Source organism: Silurus meridionalis, chromosome 8, assembly GCF_014805685.1.
Source record: "Silurus meridionalis isolate SWU-2019-XX chromosome 8, ASM1480568v1, whole genome shotgun sequence".
In the NCBI taxonomy this organism is placed as follows: Eukaryota; Metazoa; Chordata; class Actinopteri; order Siluriformes; family Siluridae; genus Silurus; species Silurus meridionalis.
In genome coordinates, this window is record NC_060891.1 from 970326 (window position 1) to 985000 (window position 14675).

General features: G+C 39.4%; 2 protein-coding genes across 6 annotated transcripts in view; one reads left to right on the forward strand and one right to left on the reverse strand.

Annotated features, from left to right (window-relative positions):
• The first annotated feature begins 314 nt into the window (after nucleotides 1-314).
• ccdc175 (coiled-coil domain containing 175) lies at nucleotides 315-13021 on the forward strand. 3 transcript variants are annotated; one of them, XM_046856349.1, is made up of 19 exons: nucleotides 320-551; nucleotides 2067-2152; nucleotides 3246-3357; nucleotides 3461-3596; nucleotides 4101-4329; nucleotides 4516-4638; nucleotides 5764-5873; nucleotides 5951-6032; nucleotides 7055-7191; nucleotides 8109-8219; nucleotides 8450-8521; nucleotides 8610-8745; nucleotides 9893-10024; nucleotides 10685-10823; nucleotides 11124-11203; nucleotides 12024-12176; nucleotides 12256-12358; nucleotides 12505-12548; nucleotides 12664-13021. In XM_046856349.1, exons 1-19 carry the CDS (start codon nucleotides 485-487, stop codon nucleotides 12826-12828), a joined length of 2217 nt encoding a protein of 738 aa, XP_046712305.1. In that variant the 5' UTR covers nucleotides 320-484; the 3' UTR covers nucleotides 12829-13021. The 3 variants fall into 3 exon arrangements, with proteins under 3 accessions (XP_046712304.1, XP_046712303.1, XP_046712305.1); XM_046856348.1 differs by having other exon boundaries at nucleotides 315-551; nucleotides 9896-10024; nucleotides 12505-13021; XM_046856347.1 differs by having other exon boundaries at nucleotides 318-551; nucleotides 12505-13021.
• LOC124390424 (jnk1/mapk8 associated membrane protein) overlaps nucleotides 12687-14675 on the reverse strand; it is a 4937-nt gene continuing 2948 nt past the window's right edge. The window contains exons 6-8 of one of the 3 annotated variants that reach the window (XM_046856351.1): nucleotides 14580-14656; nucleotides 14115-14344; nucleotides 12687-12822 (exon numbers count right to left, since the gene is read on the reverse strand). In XM_046856351.1, coding sequence (XP_046712307.1) covers nucleotides 14126-14344; nucleotides 14580-14656 — 296 coding nt within the window. In that variant the 3' untranslated portion in view covers nucleotides 12687-12822; nucleotides 14115-14125. Of the gene's footprint in view, nucleotides 12823-13280; nucleotides 14345-14579; nucleotides 14657-14675 lie in introns of those variants that run through there. The other 2 variants (XM_046856352.1, XM_046856350.1) reach the window with 2 other exon arrangements.

Below are 14675 nucleotides of genomic sequence, written 5' to 3' on the forward strand. Positions count from 1 at the left end.
TCTATAAATAAATCGCATTCCTGGTTTCGGATTACTGAATCGGGCATAATATCATTGTTTAAAAACGAATAAAATGAACCGAATTATGTTTTCACTTCGATTCATATTTTAATTGTAAAATGGATTGCGTGCGGTTTTATTGCATTTACTTTTTATCAGTTAAAACGTTTTTACCTTTTTAACTAGCTGTTGCTCACATTGTTGTTCTGTTTGCATGATTAATTTGTATTCTGTATAAATAAAATCACAAAATACAAAATAAAATGAATAAAATACTGAAGTCAGAGCGGGTGTTGGGGGGGGCGTGGCCAGAGCGCACGCGAAATTGCTTTGATCGCGCCGCCGGGGAGGGGTTTCCACGCCATGACAACGCGTCCCGTACACAGGACCGTACACAGGTCCCAGGTGGAGCAGAGACGTGGAGACTTTCTCCAGCCTTCATCCAGCTCAACAAACTTCTTACTTATTTCTCCCTGTTTCTGTCATGGCCTCGTGTTTAGTGCCAGACTTTCCAGCTGTGAACGTTGCACTGGAACATCTGGGCGACTTAGGTAAGATCATTCAAAACGATTTCATTCATTAATATCGGTTTTTTCACTGCTGACACTAAATACAGAAATACACACTCCACCAAGAAGGGAATAAAAATCATTTCACTGCAGTTCCGCGTGCAGAGATAAAAGTTGTGCTCATTATTAGTTTCCTACAGTTCCTACAATTACAGAAAAATTGGATGCATTTGGACATACTGGGATCAGAAAATCTAATCTATACTGGATGAGAAAAAAACATCTGTCAAAAAGTGAAAACTAATGGTGTAAAAATCATAATAAAAAATTAATATTTAAATTAAATTAATATATATGAATATATTAAATTAGTACATGAATGCAAAACATTTAATTATTATATATTTATATATTAAATTATATTAATGCAAATAAATAATGTAGAAACCACAATCCTATTCACTACATGAGAACATGTGACAAATTAACATAAATAAATAAACTGTGTAAAAAAATAAAAAAATGCACAAGTATAATAATGACCCACATGTAAAAACAAATAATCAAGTGGAGGGAAAAGGTCACTGAATGCAAATATAATGCATAAAACTACAAAACATAACATGCAAACTCCATGTTCGAATGTCCCAGGAGAAGGTCATGTGACTTTTCCATGATGAAATGCTGAACCCTCATCATATGCTTCAGCAATTACACAATTAAAATGTTCCTTTGTTCAAAAAATCAAGAGTCTGGTGCCGTGCATTTTACAGTGCATTCCATAATTATTTGTCTTCGCCCCAAAATATATTTTTAAAGTCGTGTTACAAAATCTAAAAATCTACACAAAATATCCACAGGTACTGAAGGAATTACCCAAAGTTTGCTTTTTATACAAACACCATCATAAAGATCACGAGGAGTCTTCAGAACAATTTCTGCACTTTTGTTGAAAGTCCTACAGGAGACCATGACAACATCAAAGAGGCAAGCAGAAACTCTGAAGAGCTCCACAGTCATGAGAAGAAGTTGTGGTCTAGTGGTCAAAAAACTACATTCAAATAACCCACCTACCGTTGAGAAGCAATGTTGCCAGATCTTGAAAATCTGCTCCAAACACAACCTTTGAACAGCAGCCATGCAAATCCAATGCAGTCAATTTACACTTACTTAGATCTATTTATATATGCTAATCCAGAAACTGAACAGGAATGGGGAAGTCCTTAGCTGACCCCTGCTGGTGTGGAGGTGTCATGTCCTGCATGTATCTTTTATATCATCACAATGGCTCCTCTTTTCTGATCTCTACATATTGTGGGAAAAAACTTAAAATCTAGAAGCTCTTTTTTATAGAAATTTCCTTCTATCCCTGATGCAAACATCTGCCAGATGTTTTACCTCTTACTTTTAAACAAGGGTTCGATCTGGCTGATGCTAATCTTTGCACGCCATTAGAATTCTGAGCATATTTGTTTTTTTTTCCCGAAGCTCATTTTCTCCTGAGTGGCTCGTGGCTTATCTGAACTGATGGTGTTGTGTTTGTTTGTACCTGTTTAGATAAGCAGCTGAGAGCAGAGCGAGTGTCATTCAGTCAAGAAGCCAGCCATCACCTGAGCGAGATAGCAGAAGCCATTAAAGAACTGGTAAAATAAATAAATAAAATAAACATATACAAACATCATCCCCATGTTATTGGTGTGACTGCTTTATCATCATAACATCTCCATTAGTTCCTCTGTGGAGAGAAGGTTCAGGGGGATTTAATAACATGCTGGATTTAACAGGTTTGTGTTTCTTTAATGGGGACAAGAAGGTGCACTGCATATTTTGTGTTCTTTTTGGCCAAAATTACAGAAATAGTTGAACTAAAAAGTACACAGCTTCCACTACACATTTAGATGCCCTTATCCAGTTCGACTTAAACTTAGCATTCGAAATCTACATTTCTTAAGGAGCTTGCAGTTGTATCTTAGTGGTGCTGGGATTTGAACTCATGTCCTTCCAATACAAGGTCCAATGACTTAACGTAGATATATCCAGGGTTGGGATACAGCAATATTTTAACATAGAATACTTTAAGTATATCAAAATAAACTACAAAATCCTGCAGCTGCACCACGTATCAAAATAAACTACTGAATTTTTGTATGTTAAAAATATACTTTTACAGGTGAACATGACAATTTTTCACAAACCTTCCATCAATTGACCTGTTTGATCTGTTTTTTTTTACCAATAAACACTGACTCAGTTGATTAAGTAAACAATGTTTGATAGCAACAGCTTTTCTCTGGATCAGTCGCACAATAAATCTGACGCATGCAACCAGTTAACAGATCAAATATCCACATATGATATTATAATATTCCCTGTGATCTCCCAGATGAAGGTCAGTTTTAATGTAACCAGAAGTTTAATGTAATGCAGGTTTCTTACCTTCACCACCTTCTTCCATATGGATAAATGTTCTGTTCTGATCTGAACAAGTCTGGGCAAAATACACCAAACCCTCTCAAATACAAATGACAAAATCATATTTTATAATTGAAATGTGTATTTGAAATACATGTATCATAAAAAAAAGGGTTTGAAGGTTTCCTCTTTCATTTTTCACTTGATCTACTGGGTAAATGTAAGTGCACAGAAACTAGTTTGCAACCCCAAAGAAATAATCTTCAGGCGTTAAACACGTCTCAGACGATTGTCTCTCGCTTTGTTCAACATCATATCATTTAGGAGGCCTCCAGAAAAGCCACACACGAGGAACTCGAGGTGGAAACGATAGAAACAGGAAAACTGCGCTATCAGCTCCTGAGCCAGCATGACAGTACAGCAGCTGAAATATCAGGTACACGAGCAGCATTGAAAGTGTATTTAATCAAAACCTTATCCCTGTAGACAACATTTTCTGGTTTACAAACAAAGCAAAAAAGAGTATCGTCGATTTGTAGCTGCCGTAGCCGCCGCCAGGGACGCAAACGCGGCCGAGATCGATGAACTCCAGCTGGAGATGGCGAACGTCCTGCAGGAGATCGAGTCGATGGAAAAGAGACGGGAACTTCTGGAGGAACAGAATGTCCTTCTTTTGTGAGTAGTATTAGCAATCACACTATAGCATGGACGTATTAGTCATACAAAAGTTGAAATCTTGAATCTGATTGGTCAGAACATGTTGATTATTTTTACTTTAATATAATGAAAGTCTGTATGAGAAGGAAAGATGGCTGACATTGACGCAATAATGCTTATCCTTGTTCTTTCTGGGCGGGTATCAGGTTCTTAGGGTTTTTTTTTTTTAAAAGGGAAAATAATTTTTTAAGTGTAATGGTTTAGGACAACAATAAAATAGATTTGCATAAATGAATGGTCTTTTGGTTCATCTGTATCCTCTCATCAGGTGTGTCTTTAACTTCTACAAGCAGCACTAATTCAACTGATCAGGCACTAATGGTTATAACCACAAGGTTGTGAGTTTAAGTCCCATGTCAGATGTCAGATGTAAGGCTCCAATCAGACCAATCAGGCTCAGAACCCTGCTTCAGTCAGAGTCTTCAATTCATTCTGAATAAATGGCGATCAATATTTCTGTAGACCAGAGCACCAGCGTCTGAACATCTGCTACACCGAGCTCCTCGAGCAGCTCAACAGGCAGCTGTCAGAGAAAGCCGATACGCAGATCTCACTGAACGAAACGAGGAAAGAGACCCAGTCTACGAGGGAAGAGATCTCACGAGTGCACTCAACCAGGAAATATCTGCAAGACAACCTGATAGGGGAGAGGAAGCATTTCGAAGAAACCAAAAAAATGCTTGAGAAAGAGGTACGAAAAGTTCTCGTGAGCAGTCGTTTTTCTGTAAAGGCTGATCTGTTGGGGTGCAGCTGCAAAAAAAAAAAAAGGTTGATATTAATTAACGATAATAAAACTCTCGGAGAAGTGATGTGTGTCATCCTAAGCATTCAGCTTCATTACCTTCATCACGGTTTTTGTTGTTTGTTTGTTTTGTAGATTGATGAGATGATGAACAGCATTCAGGAGCAGGCCAAGACGAACACCGAGCTGCAGGAAGAGCTGGACGTGGTTGTAGCAGAGTTTGTGAAGAAAGAGAAGAGAGCTGACGGACTTTCAAATGTAAATCTCAATGCATTTAGGAACTACAGTCCTTAAAACACAAGCACGTGAATAAAAAAAATCAATAAATAATTGACACAAGAATGTAAAGAAGGTGAGGGTGAGGGCCGAAAAAAATCTAGCAGGAGTTTAGAATATAACCAGTCCTGTGCTGCTGTCTTCTTATACGAAGAAAAGTGGATGCAAGTGCAGATCTGCTCAGTAGATCCTAGTTTTATAACCACAAATGACTGTATAAGTCTGTGAAAGAACATCACTCATAATCACACACTCCAGTGCTCATGTTAGTTCTCTCTCTCCAGTGTTCTGTAGTGTTTAGGTTCCCCTTTTGAGTCTGGTTCCTCTCAAGGTTTCTTCCTGAAAACATCTAAGGGAGTTTTTCCTTGCCCACAGTCTCCATGGCTGTTCATCAGGAATAAACACACACCGTTCACCTTCACTAAACTTGACTTGTCCTCTACATCTGCCTCTTTCACCCCAACCACCTACATGTCTTCCCTCACCACATCCATAAACCTCCTCCTTGGTCTTCCTCTTTTCCTCCTTCCTGGTGGCTCCATCCTTAGCATTCTCCTGATATATGAGCATTCTCCTGATATATATCCAGACTGATATACCCCATGTCCCTCCTCTGCACATGTCCAAAACATCTCAATCTCACCTCCCTCACCTTGTCACAAAAACGTCCTACATGCGCTGTCCCTCTGAAACACCACCTTTGACTGAAGTTGCAATAATGAGAATATGAGAATGTAGCTAAAGACGAATGATGTTAAACAGAATGAGTAGCTTCACCTCTCATATCTTCTGGTCCACGTCGTTAGTTCTTTTGTGACTCCCATTATTATTGTAACGATAAGGTCAAGATTTAGAGCCAAAAATAACCCCTGATCTATTGCATTGTGTAGAGAAGAAGAAAAGAAGAAAAAGATGTAGGACCCAAATATCTTTCCTTCCATCTCTTTTATACCATAAAATTCCGATTGATGTTTCTTTTAAACATCTAATTTTATAACTGCAAATCAAATCTGCCTTCCAGCTAAGTAAACCTCAGTAGGTGCCCTCTTCAGCGAGCTATTTGTCACATTTAAAGTGTTATAATTAAACCTTGGTTTGTATTTTTAGCGTATCTCATCATTAGAGAGAAGCTTGGTCAGATTGAAGACGTCCCAACACAAACACGAAGATCAGATCAGGGACAAGACTGAAAAATCAGACCAGCTCACTCATCTAAAGTAAGCCATCATACAAAGCTTCTCCTTCAATTCCTTCTATGTTCAGCTTTTCATTTCGATTTTCGTTTTATCGACAGAGAGCTCCGTGAGAAAGAGTTCCGAGAGCTGAGAGATGCACTGAACCTGCGGCTGCTCAGCCTTCAGGAGAACATCGCAACGGTACGAAATGTGCTGAGCAAACCTTTAAAGCATTTCCTTTTTTTTTCCCCGGAAAAGAATCAAAACACTAAATCCCGTCTCTCAGATGTGAGATTTGAGGCATCGATTTGCCGCCTGGGCCAGATCTCGCTGAGCCGAGTCTTCACACTGAGCGTTTGAAAAGCATACCTTCAAAGGTGCGACGTGTAGACATGACCTTTAAGCAGAGACGAGGATCGGACCGGACGACGGCTCACGCCAGGTGACTGCAGACCATCCACTCTGAGCTGGCTACACGATAAACCACCACAAAATGGACTCGGATAAACCTTCAGATGATCTGTATGGATCACGATTAGCTCGATATTTTTGTGAAACCACAGCAAAAGTACCAGTTTGTTTCCAGGATAGAGCTGGAACACACATCTCATAAGCCATGTTCCAGATATTCACATCATGCTAATGTGTGTGACATGGTCATGGTAAAAAGTTACAAGATTTATTTTATCAGCCATGTTGTGGTTCCTCCACAAACTGTTAGAACAAACTTGTAGGCACACAATTGTATCGGACGTCTTTGGATGCTGAAGCATGAACATTCCTTGCACCTGAACTAGGAGACCCAAACCTGTTTCAATATGATAATGCCCCTGTGCACAAAGCCATCTCCTCAAGATCTGCTTTCAATGCGTTGGATTTGGTGGAAGATCTCCTGCTATAAAGCGCCAACCCTATCGAACACCTTTGTGTGAACTTCACCCCAGGAACCTCCTCGCCTCACCTACATCACTCATAACTGTGTTAGTAAATCTCCACAAAATCTAGAGGAACATCTTCCCAGAAGAGTGGAGCTTGTTATAACAGCAAACGAGGACTAAACGTGGAATGGAATAGAACCTTTATAGTGTTTATTCTACTATTTAGTATTATTACTAATGAAATTATATTTTATATTTATTAGTAAGGAACAGCTGTTCACTCACCAGTCTCTCTCTATTCTCTCAGTTAATGTTAATAAAACTAAAATTCAGCTTTGTGTTCAGGTGGAAAGGCAGATAGAAGAAGAGCAGAAGGAAAACGGCGTTCGTCTTGAAGCAGTCTCTGAGCTTTCGTCTATTTTTAGAGTTCAGAGGGAAAAGGAAGACGATGCGCAGGTGGAACGCAGCGGCCTGAGCACAGAGTAACTATCAGCTTTTAGACTTTATATACCTGCTCATTAAATTCATTTATTGGATGGTGATTGGTCAGGATTGGTCAGGATTGGTCAGGGTTCTAGAACAGAAAGAACAGAAGCTCTGACAGGAGCACAGCTTTATATTGATGCGCTTGTTATTACTTTGTGGTATCAAAATTTGTGAAGCTAGTGCCTTTTACAAGAAAGTACTTTATTTATCTACATTTCCTTTCGAAGCATGTTAAGCACCACAACGGTGTCACGGCGGAGACCTTTGAGCTGCATCTTCATCTGGAAGAGGGTGAAGCCTGCAGGAGCCAAATCTGGCGATTAAGGTGGTGCAGAAGTGAGATCATGTTGATCATGCTCGTGTTCAGAATCGCACCGTTCGCACTGCTCCCGATTTATACAGGACGATGTCTTTTGGCCCACTGGCTTATGAAGGTCGGTGCTCCCTGTGACTTTGCGTGCAGCCTTGTGCTGCCATCTGTTGGCATGTTACAAAACTAATCTTTAAACTTTTTGATACCACCTCGTATACATTATCGTTGCTTTTTGGTGTAAAGTGGTGATGTTTTCTGTATGGAGATGTTTATTTAATATTCATAGAAAGTCTCTCCAGTGTTAGAATTTTGTAACAGTTCCTTGTGAAGTTAACATGTTTCTAAATAACATGTTCTACAATATCAACTAGAACTATATTAGACAGTGGTGGCTCAATGGTTAATTCTCTGGGTTATTTATTAGAAGGTTGGGGGTTCAAGCCCAGGAAGAGCCAAGCTGCGACTGTTGAGATTAAGATCAAGGCTCTTAACCCTCTCAGCTCCAGGGTTGCTGTACTATGGCTGACCCTGAGCTCTGAACCCATCTTCCTAACACGTTGGGATATGAGGACTTTCAAAACATTTCTATTAATTTTTCAGACTGGACAAATCCAAGCAGAGGCTGGACAAGATTTACGTCTCGATCGCTAAAAATAAACGTGAAATTAAAGAGATGGAGGAGGAGATGAAACAGCTTCATGAAGCCAACAGGTACGTCGCGGTTCTGCAGCATTACATGTGCTTTGGTTTTCCCTGGAACACCGTGATCCGTGGCGGACTCAGCTGTCAGCAGAGTCTCTTCGTGAATTTGAAGGATTTGAAGAAAGTGGGAACATTTCACATCTGCAGCAGAATTCTTTACATGAGCATGTGTTGTGTTAGAGTCAGACATCATACTGATGGATTTTAAATGTTTAAATGTTTATATATGTTTTTCTCAGACTCACTGTGGAGCTGTTTAGAAAGAACATGGTGGAGCTCGAGGGGGAGCTGGTGAAGGAGAAGAACAGCAGGTTCATCAGATCACTAATTCATGAGAGCCTTCATTAACGGGTTTTGTGTACAGCATATTATATTTGGGTTGTTTTTTTTATATTTCAGGGAAACACTCGAGGTCGAGAGAGACGAACTCGGGGTGCGGATCGAAACTCTAAAAGAGCAGCATGAAGACAGCATGAGGAAACTCTGCTCAGCCGTGTCGTTACACAAGACCAGACACAGCGAGCTTGCTGAGGAGGTCAGGAACCTGCATTAAAGGAAGACATGATATTGTTTCCTGGTGTGTGTGTGTGTGTGTGTGTGTGTGTGTGTGTGTTTACTGCAAGCAATATTTGCGACATATTTTCCTTTGCACTGAGAGACGAATGGAAAAATCTGAAAATTCTGTTACAATAGAATTCAAAGGGAAGATGTTGAATAAACAATTAAAAATTCCAAGTGCCTAAAACAAACATTTACAGCATTGTTAAATGAAACGGGCATCATGGCGTTGGTATGGAGATTCTTTCGTGATACATGCTCAAAGAAAGGAGCTCTGGTTACCTTCTTTTCCTAGTTTGGTGACTTTCATACACGAATCCTGCGTCTGAAATGCTCATCGTACTTCTGAAGAGAACAATCTTACAGATTCATAGCTTTATTTATGAACAGCTTTTGATTTCATGATGTGTGTTTCTTGTTCTACATCTGCCCTTAGACTTCTTATAAGACTTATAAGATCATTAATAATCTCATTATATTTTCAGCATGTTGTAGGCACTCTTATCCAGAACGACGTATAATTATGTCATTATTTACCTGAGCAGTTGAAGGCCATGCTCAAGAGCTCGGAAGTGGCAGCTTGGTGGTGCTGGGATTTGAACTAATGACCTTTTGATGAAGAGCCTAATGATCTTAACAAATGATGATGAACAATCGTAGTAATAAAACGTCATCAGTATGTGCCAGTAGTAAACAAATACAGCAAAATGAACCGCACTTTGACAGTTGTGGTTTTTATGGTCATGGCTAGAGAAAGGAGGCCAACCTGGGATACCAATTTTGTAATGGGAGCTTGAGTGAGCGTACATAAACGTAAGCCTAGTTTACATACCGGTATTATTTTTAGCTCTTTCCATGTAGCATCTTTATTCGCTAATCAGTAAAAGGTCATCTTTCCCAAAACCGTGCAACACATTAGCTTTCGATTATAACAGAGATCACAACAGACAAAGCTGTAAAGACTTTTGTTTCTTTTTCTCAGTGCAGCGAAACATGTTGAACTTCTCGTCCGTGGTAATCACACACACACACACACACACACACACACACACACACACACACACACAAAACATAGAGCTGAGATTAATAACATGTATTCCTTTAACGATGTTGATTATATTTAGAAGAAGAAGAAACTCCAAGAACATGAATCCATGAGCTCTCTAGCCGAGGAACTAACACACCACATCTCCAGAGCAGAGGAGGAGCGTAAACAGATGGAAACCATGTGCAAGAACGAAATACAGCAGCTCAATGTAAGGCACTAATATCTCATGTGAGGTGCAATAGTATTGGTGCTGTTTGTTTTTTTTTACTTTATATATTTTCAAATACTTTATAGAAATTTAGTGCTACAGATTATTCAATATTCTGCTAAGTAACAAACCCCATTTCCAATATATACCCTATGAACAAATGTTTGTGTGCATCCTGTACAATTGGGTGCCAACAGTTTTGAGACGACCCACATTTGGCTGGAAAAATCAGGTGTCCCATTACTTTTGTCCAGCTTTAGCCAGTGTAAATAGAATCGCTTGGTTACAGGATTTGTTCAGGTGTAAAATATTGCAGACTTTTTTAACCCTTTACAGCTCTTTGATGTTCCAAATCTTTCCTTTTGGTTTTACTGAATATACTGAATAATATGCTGTCAAATAAATTATAAACCGAAGGGTTAAGAAGCTCCAGTCATTTCAGACAAATAAAAAAACAAAAGGCACGCTCACGAACGGAATAATACGGAGTGTCAAATTATAAATGCGACGCTGCGACGGCGTACGTTTGTTCGGCGTGCAAATGGATGCAAATTTATGCGCATGTATTGTTTCAGTTGTTTGTTGCTGAAGCCTCTTACAAACACACTCACACACACACACTCACCTGCATAAAGGATGTGTCTTATGTTTATTTGAAAGACGGAGGCCGAGTCAATCAATCGAGCTCGACTGGATGAAGAAAAGGAGCTGAAGGATCGGGAGCTGGAGCTGTCCAAAGTTGAGGCTCAGTTTGACGTTGATCTTTCTCAACATCAAGTCCTCATAAAACGAACAACCGGTACACACACACACTTTATTTTAATAAAGGTTGTCTTGTAAAATCTAACACAATATTAATCCAATCAAGACAAAAAGATTGAACATAACACAAATAAGAGCATCCTGTGTGTTCATGGACATGCTGGGCACAAATTCGCTGGTGTTACTCTGAGGAGTAGAACATTTGCTGGATTTGCGGTTGTGGAAAAAAAAGAAATAACCAAGGTTTTGGAGTTGAAGACAAACAGGCAGCTCAGATGTTTATTGAAAATTTGGGTAGATTTCATTAAATAAATAAAAGCTTTTCTTTTCCTTTTAGAGCTGCAGGCCATGAAAGATCACCTGCAACTTTCCATACAGGAGGTGAAAGAGCAAACAGCAGCAATGCTACAGCCGAGGGTGAAATCACATCACCACAGCACTTCTTGATTTTGTTGTTTTGTAACCTCATTCAGGAAACAAGATCTTGTTCTTACCGTCAACTCTTTACTGTTCATACCTTCAGTTTCTCCTTTATTTGGGGTACACAAGGTTAAAGTCAGGTAGTGATGTAGGTGAGAAGATGAGAAGTCCTGGGGTGTTTAATAAGGTTGGAGCGCTATAGAAAGAGATCTTCCACCAAATCCAACCTATGGAAAGTAGATCTTCATAGAGTTGCTTTTGTGCACAAGGGCATTGTCATGCTGGAGCAGGTTTGGGTCTCCTAGTTCAAGTGAAGGAAAAATTCTATGATCCTGCATCCACTATACATTTGTGTGCCTCCAAAGACACCACATACGGCTGGAAGTTGCATGTCCCAAAACTTTGTCCATATTTTGTGTGCAGAGGTGATAAAAGTCCCCACATCCTTCAGCCATGGTTTAAAAGTCTCTGGTAAAAGTTGAAGTTCTGACTGCACTTTTTCACTCAAGTTAAAGTAAAGAAGTTTGGGCTCTGACATGTTCTTCAGTAAAAGGTTTTATAAACTAGTCTGTGGTGTGTGAGAGAGACAGGAAATGATACACCAGTGGATTGAAACCCGGCGTAATGAGAAGAAAAAATATTGAGACTTCACCAAACAGATTAAAACTAAAGTAACGAGTGCGGTGTGAAAAAGTAATAAGTAGAAAGTACAGATATTTGTGTAAAAATGAAATGAATGAAAGTAAAACGTGTGTAATGTCTCTATCTATCTATCTATCTATCTATCTACACACTAATATGAACAATATTGTTGCAGGAAGCTCTGAAGGAGGAGCTGCAGACTTTACGAGAGAACCACATGGAGCTCCTGCGCTCTTACAGTGAGCAGATCAGCACCACGGAGAAGAGCATTTATAAAAACGGACAAATGCTGGAGAACGTAAACGTGGAAAACAGTCGTCTACATGTGGTGGGTCGGTCGATAGTTCAGTGCACGTCATGTGAAAAAAAGTCTGAATTATAAATAATAACCGCAGTTATGATTTTAGTGTATTGAACAAATGAAGAAGGAAATCTCTAATGCCAGGAGAGAGACTGAGAAGTACACACAGGAAATTGGCTGGATGAAAGAGGAAGTGCAGTCCATCTACAGTGAGTAGAGTTTTATTGCTTTTTAATTATTTTTGAATCTGGAGTAATATCTACTCGTACATATATACACTGTGTCCATTTCTCTCATGGCCCATGTCTGCCTTAATTTTGTTCTGCTAACATCTCAATTCCTTGTATATCTGCAGGAACTTTAGTGGATGCTTGGGTCATAGATAAACTGGTCACAGAGGTACGTTTCCCTCCGCAGCACGTAATTAAGTGTTTTATTTCTCTTTTACGACAGCACCTGCCAATAGCAACGATAAACTTTCATTCCCTTCTGATACCCATCCATCATACTTTAGGAATCTGCAGAAACAGACCAGGCATTCTTGGAAGCCATGCAGATGTTCGTTCTGCAGGTCGAGGAGAGGAAGCAGCACATCGGAGACATCAACAGCAGACTGGGGGTGGAGCTAAAGGCCATGAGCGCGCTGCTTGAAATCAACTCTCAGCAAAAACACCTGTGAAGGAGAACAAACAGGTTTCATGAGAACGTTCTTTCTTGCACTTGCAGTTCACCTCGCAGCCAGCAGGGGGCTCTAACCTGACCAGTTGAATGATTTCTGTTTTGTTCCCTAAAAGAGAGAAGCACGTAAGCAGGATGTTTTATAGACAATCCACAATCTAACAGTGTGAAAGAAATAAAACGTTTTCTGACAATCATGATATTTATTTAGAAAAGATGAGAAAAGCTGCAGCAGTCCTGGTGGTTTGTAAAACTCACTCATTTTGATGTATAATTATTTTTAATCATTTATAATCCATTTAGGTTGTTTTTTGTTGTATTTTAATATACATACAATTATGCTTTTTGGGTTCCAGAGCTTGCATGTATCTAGAGATCATTAACATGCTTTAAAATGTATACATATATAGATATAGGAATGTGGGTGTATCTTAAATGTCATCAGGCGATAAGTCATTTATTGACCCAGAAAACACATTTATTATCCTCATATCATACATGCAAGAGTTTGAAACAGAGTAGCGTGAAAAAAAGAGCTAAATGTCATATGCAAGTGAATGACAGGATGATTAATGAGTATATTTCACAGACCAGCTGCAATCGAGACAAAATAGAGAAACACACACACACACACACACACACAGCTGTACAAATATACAAAAGAAATGAAAAGAATGTACCATTCACTGATAATGTACATCTCAGATGAGCCTTAAAGCATTGCAGCTGTTCCGTGTCTCTTGGGAGGGAAATGGACGGGGTGGTTATGGTTCCTAACAGATGTTATTTCTTATCTCCAGCATCAGTGGCTGCTTTAATGTCCATATTTTACTTATAAAACGTACAAATTATACATTTAAAGCGTCACTGCTTCACTCTTACTATTTACATTCTCACTCATCTCTTAATTCCTATTTAAAGAACAGAACGACTTATAACATGCACAGGAACATTTACTTCCTCAGTTTAAAAGAAAAAATATATATAAATGTACAAATTCTACAGTTTTACCTTGAATTTACTGAAATATGTAGCGCACAAGTCAGACGTCTGTTTATTTGCAAACAAAAAAAAATCCCATCAGAACCTCGTTAAGCTCCGCAACGTCACGATTCTATAAAATAGCAGCAGATTTATTCATATATAAATTATTCATTCAGATTCAACATGGAACTTAAATAATCACAAGAGTTTAAGCGACACAGACTTCCTTTTTAACAGCGGCTAAGGTAAACACACACACACACACACACACACACACACACACACACACACACACACACACACCAATCAGTGTCTCAGTGTCCATTTCCTCCTTCTGATAAAATGCGGTTGGGTTCGGTGAATCGAGCCGTGAGTAAATAAAAAAGTGCGGGTCCAGGAACGAGGGCCAACAGCGGCAAGTCCTGCCCGAGTTTATCCAGGCGAGAGATGGAGACAATGCCGTATGCGTGGAGGAGCCAATGACTGAACAGCACCACCAAACGCTTCTTTTTGGCCACGAGGTTCTTAAAGGACTGCAGAAAGAGAGAGAGAGAGAGAGAGAGAGAGAGAGAGAGAGAGAGAGAAAGAGAGAGAGAGAGAAACAGTGAGGTCATGATGTCAATAATAGCAGGTGTTGAAAAAATTATTTTATTTTAACAACAAAAAAAAAAAAAAAAAAACCCTCATACACCATAATACTTTGGCTTTATTGTATTAACATGAGCTATAGTGTGTGTGTGTGTGTGTGTGTGTGGTGTGTGTGTTCACCTGGATCTCTGAAGCAGACATGTACACAGCCAGAGTCACCAGCGACAGGACCAGAATGATGTATGGAAAGGCATAATCTGTTCGTTCACACACACA